Source organism: Apiospora aurea, assembly GCF_038362705.1.
Source record: "Apiospora aurea strain CBS 24483 chromosome Unknown utg000001l_segment0_segment0, whole genome shotgun sequence".
Lineage (NCBI taxonomy): Eukaryota > Fungi > Ascomycota > Sordariomycetes > Amphisphaeriales > Apiosporaceae > Apiospora > Apiospora aurea.
Genome location: NW_027117388.1, coordinates 5,154,093 through 5,163,258, shown reverse-complemented (window position 1 = coordinate 5,163,258; position 9,166 = coordinate 5,154,093). Strand labels below are relative to the sequence as shown.

At 53.2% G+C, this 9,166-nt stretch overlaps 1 protein-coding gene across 1 annotated transcript; it reads right to left on the bottom strand.

Annotated features, from left to right (window-relative positions):
• Positions 1-3,690: 3,690 nt before the first annotated feature.
• On the bottom strand, positions 3,691-4,707 carry PG986_001578 (uncharacterized protein; the record flags this gene model as incomplete). Its single annotated transcript, XM_066837800.1, has 2 exons — positions 3,691-4,509; positions 4,576-4,707. 2 exons carry the CDS (start codon positions 4,705-4,707, stop codon positions 3,691-3,693), a joined length of 951 nt encoding a protein of 316 aa, XP_066706693.1.
• Positions 4,708-9,166: the final 4,459 nt, after the last annotated feature.

Genomic DNA, 9,166 nt, shown 5'->3' with positions numbered 1-9,166 from the left:
TTTGTTGGTGTTTTGATTACGATGCTATTGCGGTTGAGGAGACGTGTTCTTTCTTGCTTGCCGAGTGGGATCTTTTGCTCTTTCCCAACAGCACCGGGGGTCCGAAACTCTCCTTATATACAGACAACTGAACCCTCGATCCCTCAGCCTTATGCGGACGCCGCATGTAAGACCTACCGACCGTCCCAATATTGAGGGCCCAGAAGGATTTCCTTTCTTACCTACATACAAGAGTCAAACAATTATACGAAGATGTCTACAAAGGCCGTCAGCGAGGTCGAACCGCATGACTGCGCCCAGCAGCAGACATGGGCCCTTGTGGCAAGGAGCTTTTCCGCCGTCATGGGACTGGGGGGCCGATACCCATGCAGTCTTCGTGTGCAACTGCTGATTGCGGTCGACCTGGTTTAGTAAAACGTTGCAATCTCACGTGAGGCTTATTCAGGAATATACGCGAGTGAAAAGTGACACCTGCAAGGGCAGGTCCGAGGCCAGGCCCGAGGCGGGGCCGTTTTGGGATAGGATCGGATTGCCATTACCGCTATTGGCCGTGTTTTCCACATTTGGTCACGTCAGCCAACTCCACGGGCAGGCAACGGTCCTTGCCGGGAGCTCGGCCGACCTGGTTCCTGATGGGGTACGGCAGGGGTCACGATCCCACAAACGCGCGGTGCTGAGCTTGGCAGTGGCATGTTCCGGCTGTCCAAAGGAGTGGTAACGTTGCGATTGGCGAGAGTCCTTTACATGGCACACCACGTGGGGGCTCGCTCTCCGGCTGCATCTTAGCTGATAGAAGGCGGCCAACCGAACCTCCTTTTCCGGAAAGAGACATTGCCTTGCACCATGACGCTTTATCTATCAGCCTCGATGTATTATATAATCTTGTCGAGTCTTCTCCTCCCCCCCAAACCCAACCGAGTGTGATGACGCTTAGGGTATTTGAGCCAGGCTGATCATAATGGCCATTGCCCACTGCTTTGGAAGGCTGCTGTACCGTAAGAACCCGCCATTTGTTCTGAGCTCCTATGTTTCTGAGGCTTGATTGCAGCAGACATTTCATGTGCAACCGCACGTAACACACGAAGCGACAGCAGTCTCGTATTGCTGGCCAGCTGAGGAAAATATCACTGCATAAGTCCAAATGGTAGTATGACGAAATAGAAGCAGCCGAGACAATATCAAAGTACATTGCGATTCGTTTGAGTAACCTTTCCCCTCTGCGTTATTTTCTCCTCTTAATTAGGCTGTAAAGTAAGACAGGCGCCCAGCATTAGGTCATGCCTATATCCCGATGTGGAATGCGGAGGCTCAAGAACACAATCTCACCGCTGATCAAGCGGTGAGTGTTTCTCCCCAGCGACGTGACGAACGTGTGATCCGTTTTCCCATTCGGAGTGTACGCTCATGGACGTAGATATCCGGGGAAGGCATCACACGAGGTCTGACATGAGCTCCTCAAGCTAAGACTACTCATGCCGAGGTCATGCTAAACCCGTCATTTCCGATTACGAAAACAGGATAGGGGTAAGAATACGCGGACTCACAGGAACTGCGGCTTGGAACGAGCAACTTGATACTGAACATTCGAAAGCTAACTGGGATGTATTATTATCTATCTCTTTCCATCGAGCCCCGGACAGCTTCCAACCGAGGAATTCATGCCCTTTGCTGCTAGCTACTTGACACTCGTGAAGCCTGGGTACGAGATTCTAGACTGATGGAATGCTTAGAACTACATTCAGGGGGAGAGGGTGTGTATATGGTTCGTAGGCATTTTGATCGCCTACGCAATCCAGCAACAGAACTTCATATAAATATCACCGTTTCTTCCTGGTTGACGGACAAAAGTCTGGGTTTAAAAGAGGCACCGACTCGACGTTTGCGAAACTCGTCTAAGACCAAGAAACTATCCATAATACCAGCACAAGCAAGCTATGCTGTCAGCACGGTGTCCCATATGTGCGTTGAGAAGCTTCAATCAAATCCCCAAGCGTAAAATCGGCCTTATCCGGCGGCCAGGGTGAACCAAAAGTCTTGCCTCACTCTACAAACGCCATGAGCTCAGCCAGATCGTAGACACCAGCCCGGGCCTGCCTAACAGACGGAGAGCCAGCACCCCTCTGGAATGGAGATGATGACAGCCCGCCGCTCGATCCGACTACTTGTCCTGGCCCGAGGCTGAGTGGATGTTGGAAGTAGTATGCGTCTGTCTGGTTGGCGGTTTTGGTAAGAATCGGCTCACAGCGCTCAAACGCTGCACGAGCTGAGTGAGGCTGCCGGTCCATCCAGCAAGAGGCTGATTTCGGGGCGGAGAGACCGACCCGCTTCGGGACCTGTCACTCAGCTCACTCAGTAGTACGCGTTCGCGCCTCACCTGGTGTCAGCCGGGGCGCGTTATGCGATGGGAATGGGCGAAACGACGTTTGCCCTCCCCCCTCTTATCAATGGGTTTGTCAGTTTCCCGAGACGAGACATTTCCCCCTCCCTCCCCCGCCCACTCTGTCATTCTGTTCGGTTTCCTAATCGGATAAACGGCCCCCAGCTCCAGAGCCGGAGCCGCGCACAGACAAGACAACAGGGGAAGCCACCCCCGTTTCCACCAGGGAGGAGCCCAGCTGGTTTTACAAAAGGCCGGCCTGGGAATCCATCCTGCAATGTCCGGGAAGAGTTGATGTGTTCTTCAAATCAAATAAATTGGAACAACAAAGATTTGAGTGACTTGCCAGCATTGGCCTTCAAGGCTGTGTCCTGTCGTTGGGCGTTGGGGGAATTCTTGGTCATGCTATCTATCACGCCATTGCAGCGCCGCTAGATGGATCGAGGCGTTTGAAATAAAACGCTTTCTGATGAAACCCCCACCAAGAGGGGACAGACAGGGCCGCAACCACCAAGATGGCGCGCCAATCAATCGATAATGCATAGGAGGCACTCCAAGTAAACCGAGAGGCAATGAGGAAGTATGTCTAAACCGATCCCTCAGGAGCGTGCGCAGTTGCAGCTCTCCGGGGGGGTTTTATTCTTGTTGCTATCGTACATGTGCTGATTTCCTCGCCCCCCCCTCTCCCCCTTCTCATCCCCAGTCCAGTCCTCAACCACTCAAGACCATATATAAGACTAATGTTTTCTCTTATCGTTAATCATATAGGCCAAGGGGAAATAGCGCGCCAATGTCAAGGCAACAACATCCTTGAAAAGAATTGAAAAGAAGAATCCACCAAGCCAGTAGCCGTGTTTGATTTGGTCTGAACGACCAGCCCAGTGTGACACGACTACTCCAGACTCTCTTGCCCCAGAGCCTCTATGAAACAACCCTTACGGGTCAGGCAAAGCGAAGCGAAACCATGTAAGTCCAATATATTCAAAAGCAAAGAACAGCATCCCAAGAAGCATCAAGATGCATTGAAGAAGCGAAGCGACCCATCGATAGGCCGGCGCCCACTTTCCCGGCAGCCCGAGAAGTGCAGTGGCCGGAGACGCCGACTGGAAAGCCGGGCGTTGAGTAGACAGCAGCCAGGAATCACACCGACTGCCGCCCGGACAAAGACGCATAAAAGTGCCCACAGGAGTTTGAGCATTCGAGACAATGCTGGACCTCTCAAGGCGAGGGGGCCCCAAACAGCGGCCGCGTCTTTGATTGGAAGCGCAGAGTGTTTTTGAGTTACGAGACTGGCTTCGTGAGGGTTGAACTGCTCAAACAACCACGACACCCACACTCCGCTCTTCTTCTAGCCGGCGGACCATCTCGCGCTCTCCAGGGCTTCGGGGGTTGGCGTCGATGCCAAGGATGGCGCTGATCCGGGTCTTGTCGTGCTTGCCGTAGCCGATATCCCGGTCGTTGGGGCTAGTCGTGGGCGTGATCGGCGTGTGGGCCGGGCCATTGACCATGCTCGACTTCCAGGCCTGCTCCAAAACAGCAGGGCTGGCTCCGGTTCCGTAGTCATTGGCAACGGCTCCCCAGAAAGAATTGCGGTGGGCAGCGTAGATGGAGTGCAGCCTGGGCAGGTCGACGTTGGCATGCGTGGGAGGCTGGGGCATGGAGCAGTCCAGGCGAAGAGCCGGGTTGTGGCTGGCAGGCGTCTGCTGGGGGAACGGCGAGGGCGCCAGTGCACGGCTCGTTTCGGAAGTGGGCGTGGGGTAGCCAAGTTGCGACATGCTCATGGCGACCGGCTTGGGAAGGATGGCCGGCAGGCGAGGCGAGGCGTCAGTGCTGTTGGTCATGATGCTGGGCAGCTGGATTTGGCTGGGAGAATGCGGGCCGTAGCTGCCAGAGCTCCCAGGAGGCGAGGTGGATCGCGATACCGCCTCTCGGATCGGAGTAGGCATGGAGGTGGGGAGGATCGGAGAGTGCCCGGAGGACGTTGAGGACATAGAGGTAGTGCGCTTGCGGCGGTTGCTACCATGGCTGAGCTGGTGGTAGTGCAAGCGGCAGGCCAGCTCGGTCTTCTTCAGATGAGCGGCAATGTGCTTGTAAGGCATTTTCTGAAGACGAGTCTGCAGGAGATAGACCTCCTATTCAGGCAAAAGCAGGTTAGCAAAACTCGCTCATGATCCCCCCTTCCGCGTGCTTTGGCTCACCTCATCCTCGCTCCATGCTCTGCCTCCTCCTGTCGAGGCGAGCTTGCGGTTCTTCGTGATGCCATAACCATGGCGGTCAAGAGCATCGCTCGTGGGGTGATAAGCCAAGTTGGTATGGGCGTTCAGCTGCATTGGGGGCGACATCTTGCCGAGCAGTTGTATGTGTGATCGTGAAGGGTGAGACGGTGCGGCCTACGAATCGAAAGTTGAAAAAAGTGGCGTGAAAAAAAAGGGGCAGAGCTAGCTGCTGAGAGAATCGTAGTTGAGCGTCGAGAATAAAAGTTGTATGTTATGGTAAACCGATCTGTAGTCGAGGGACGTTTTGTGCTGCTGGTATCCAATCCTTCTTCGTCCAAGGCTATATATCCTTAAGTCGAACTGGGTCTTGTCGCGTGACACGCTTTTGGAGATTGAAACCGGGCACTGCTATTCCAAAGATACGAGATGGGAATCGATTGAAAGGTCGTTAAGAGCCTGATCACACCGATATACGAATGTAGGTAGGTTGGTATTGTATTTTCCCAAAAAGAATGTAAGCAGCCAAGCCAGTTGGACAGGACAAAAGAGCGTGGTCGCTAGCTGCGAAGAAGAAGGGAAAAGAAAGGAGGCGCGCAACAACGTCGTCGTGATCGATGCACAGGTATACCGAAGATGGTGTTGAAGGAAGATCAAAACGAGAGGCTCAAAGTCGACGGGGAATCGAGAGGCATTATAATGGTTATGCATCTCACAGCCTCAGTATAAGTGAGTATCAACCATGACAGGGGGCCCGGTACGTACTTCCAGGCGGACCGGGATAGGCCAGTATCAGACTCTTTGGTGTGGACACCCGCAACACACACCGCAACGTACGGCCATGTTACAAGCCTTACCAGCGACCCTGGCATTTTGATGGGCCAGGCGTGACAAGATCAGAAGCATAAGCTTGGCTTGATCCGCATTTAGCTGCCATCCATTCGGTCCAAAGCTAAACGTTCAGACCCTCCTCAACGACCATGTCGCGTTTAGGTCTAGCCCAGAGAACGTGAGTAAGTTGCAGCTCAACGGCAACGTTTGAGCTAGCAGTAGTCCGGTCTTGCCCTTTGCGATTGAGGGTGAATGGAAGCAAGAGATGTGTGTTCGATATCATCAACTGAATCGCCATGTTGATACATTCCGCATCGTGTTGATACAGAGGTCAGAGACGGGCAAGCCACAGACCGACCAACTCTTGACTAGCGCACTCGGATGGCGAAAGGAATATGAGCCCCCATGTAGGAGGTGTTTACACACACCAGATGTAGATCAAACCCGAGGATCAGAAAACAGAACCACTTGGAAGAAAACAGGCACGCAAGCCCTGGGCCTACCTCTGGCACCAGGTCGGGCAAGTATGTAGGAGTAATCGCAAACAACACCCCTGGCATCACGGACGGCGAGTACCATGCATACACCCATATCCACACACGAAGACCCTGACCAGGTGTGCGCAAGTGTATGTGTCTTGGTGTGTATAGGTAGATATGTAGCACTGGAAACAACTGCCAGTGGATACGATTTCTTATGTTGTTGTTTTGGCCGTTCCTCTCTTGAATACGGTACGTTTCCTGATCTGGCGTCCCATTGAAAGCTGACGACTGGATCGCAAGATGTTTCGGCGGACGGGGTGAGAAAGGCTGTCCCTCTTCTTTTCTGCAATCCCCTCCTCGGTGGGCTTAAGGGATCTGAACACGGAGTAGGTTTCCTAAACAGCAAGCCAATTGGCATTCGCAAAGCAAGCCCCCCGACCACTTCCCACCCGTATTTCCTTGTTCCAGCCCTTTTCGACAGCCGGTCGACGGAGCGGGGCCCAGATGGAAAAATTCCTGTAGTAGTACTGCAATCAATTGATGTCCAGTTGGCCGGGCCTAGTGTGGGCTTGACTTGACAGGTACCTCGGGGGCTAATGGGACGCACGATCTTCAGCGAAATTGTTCATTCGACTTGTTTGGAAAGGGCTTGCAGGCGGGGGGGGTAGTAGGGGTGTCATGGCAGTATCGGAAATGGTTCGAGGAGTGGACAGGAAGAGATGGGAAAAGTGTGTGTGTTTGACAACGGAGAATATTTCTGTCAAGGACGTTGCCTCAACGTGTTACAGATCAACGCGCTTGTTGACAAGAAGCCGGGGTGTCGATTGGCCAGTTGCGACCCCACCGCCTGTCGAGAGCGGCTCTGCGGCAACAGGCCTTAGTGACTTTGGCTGACTTTGGTGCACTTGGGCGCCTTTGCTGCGGCGCCGAGGCCTAGAAGAGTCAAACTCCGGGGGAGGCGCCCCTCCTTTTCTGCTCCTTGCACCTCCGTCATCCACCCACATAGCACACTTAGCCCCTGGGACACACCCATCGTAACCAGACCTGCCAACATCCTCGGTACCTTGCGAGGGAAAAAATGGGAAGAGCCGACAGGGACTAGGTGGCCTTGGCTATTCCAGTAATAGCAATGTTGATATTATTTCAATGCAATGTAACTGCGGCTGCTACCTATCAGCTAGCTAGCACTGGTGATTCGGTCGGCTTCCAGTGGCCTGGGAACGGAATTATCCACGAGAGAGAGAGAAAGCCGGCTGCCCCTCCCTGGCTGTTCCAGTCTTCCAGTCCTAGCTGGTCAACGGTTTTAAGGCCGTGCTTCTTTGCTGTATCATAAGCGAGACTGCATATTGCTCGCAACCTGTCCGCCCGTTTGGTTTGGTCACGGAAGATTGAAACAATGTTGTTCTACGCCCATGTTTCTACCCTAAGCTCCGTGTTTGTATCCATCCAGCCCCGTATCTGCGGCTCTGCTGATGCTGCTGCTGCTGCTTGTTTTTTTCTGACATGCCATGATGAGAACCGTACTTCAGCCAGTGGTCTAAGCGGGCTCTGGCTGGCCTAACCTCCATGCGCAGGTATGTATGTGGTGCACCTGCGGTATTCTGCATCTTCAAATGTCCGAAGTCGACACTTATTGTGGTCGTTTGTTGCGGCATCATTCGTCGTAGGTAATGCCCACAAATGCCGCCGGCCTGCTGCTACCTGACTTCGTTCTTTGACTCGTAACTCATCAGCTGCCATGTCGCAACAACGTCCTACCCGTCGCTCCGGGCTCTGGTAGTTACGTATACGTGTGCCGCCAATCGAGAAATGTGTCGTCAAGCCTCCCCGCACACGGCAAACGTTTCCCGTGCGGTAGTGGATGGTGATAAGGATTCTTGCGTGGTTTGATCTCAATGTTCTAAACCGTCTGACTAGGTCTATTGTTCGCGCAATGTCACCACGTACTTGACAGTGCCACTATGGGCTCCCCGTCCAGAGCCGCATCTTCGGTTGCATAAGCCGTGATCCTGATCCTTCAGAGCACCCCAAACCCCTGAAACCTGCTAAGAACAAGGGTCGATTTCAACTTGGTATCAGGCGGCCCTGACTTGACCCCACCTCCATGCCAAGAACAGTTTATTTTGCTTGCTGCAGCAGGGCATTTGGGATGCTACATGGTGCCATCATCGACTTTTTTTTTTCATGTCTTGTCGGGTTTTCCATGTCTTGGTGTGGTCGACCCGAAAACCACATCCGGGTTAATTACCTAGATTCCAGATTGCAGACCGTTGGACAATTAGCTCCCATATCTCAGATTCATTTCGCCCCGACCCGGAGCCGAAACTCTGGGCGCTCGCAACGGAAACCGGCCAATCTTCACGCTGATTCATTCTGTATGGTCATTGTGATATGTGCATTATCGGTGAGTCAGGAGCTATTCCCGGTGGATATCCATCGTCATGCCCCCGGGGCCTATAGACAGCTTGCTCGCTCAGTTGGCAAGACAGGGGAGACGCGAGCCCCAGCCACTTACACGTAACTTTGACCATGGCTTAGAGGTTGAGAGGTCCATTGAGGTAGTTTCAAACCGAGAAAGGATTTTCTGCATAGAACGAAACGCGCCTCGTTGTTTGCGGCGTTTGTTCGCATCGTTTTGTGAGCGGTGATCGTCTGGAACGGCTCGGGTTCCTGCACCATATCTCACCCACTCACTCGCTCACTCGTTCTCACCGATCGCCCGCCACGGGAGGCCACCTGAGTCCATAGGTGACAAGTAGAGTTAAACTGATCGTGTCATCGAAGGTCATCACATGACCTTTGCGACTCATAACCAGAGGCTGCTCCTGGTACTGGTAGTTTGATGCTGGCGAGCTCGTCAGCCGCGCCACGCATCATAATCGTGTTATACCCTCGTCTGCACCTGCACCTAGCAGCAACTTCAGACCAAAATCCCGATTGGTCATAGTCCATGCCGTTCTCTGCCTATCTCCGGGTAGACTGATGAGATGGAGTGCCAATACAGGCAGGCTCTTCCATGGCTGGACATGCTATTAGCAATGTGTTTGAACGAACCATTCAATGCAAAACACCACAATGGAGCTGGAGAGTTCGTCAGACTGCTTTTAGCCAATCGCAGGGATGGCACCATGCCCTGTTGCAAGCCTGCTAATCATGCGTTCTGATCGATGTGTATACATTCAGGTTGGCATGTCGCAGGTGTGAAAATCGACGTCGAGCGTGGAAGTTCTAGCGCATCAAGTACGACAACTGTTACAATCTGA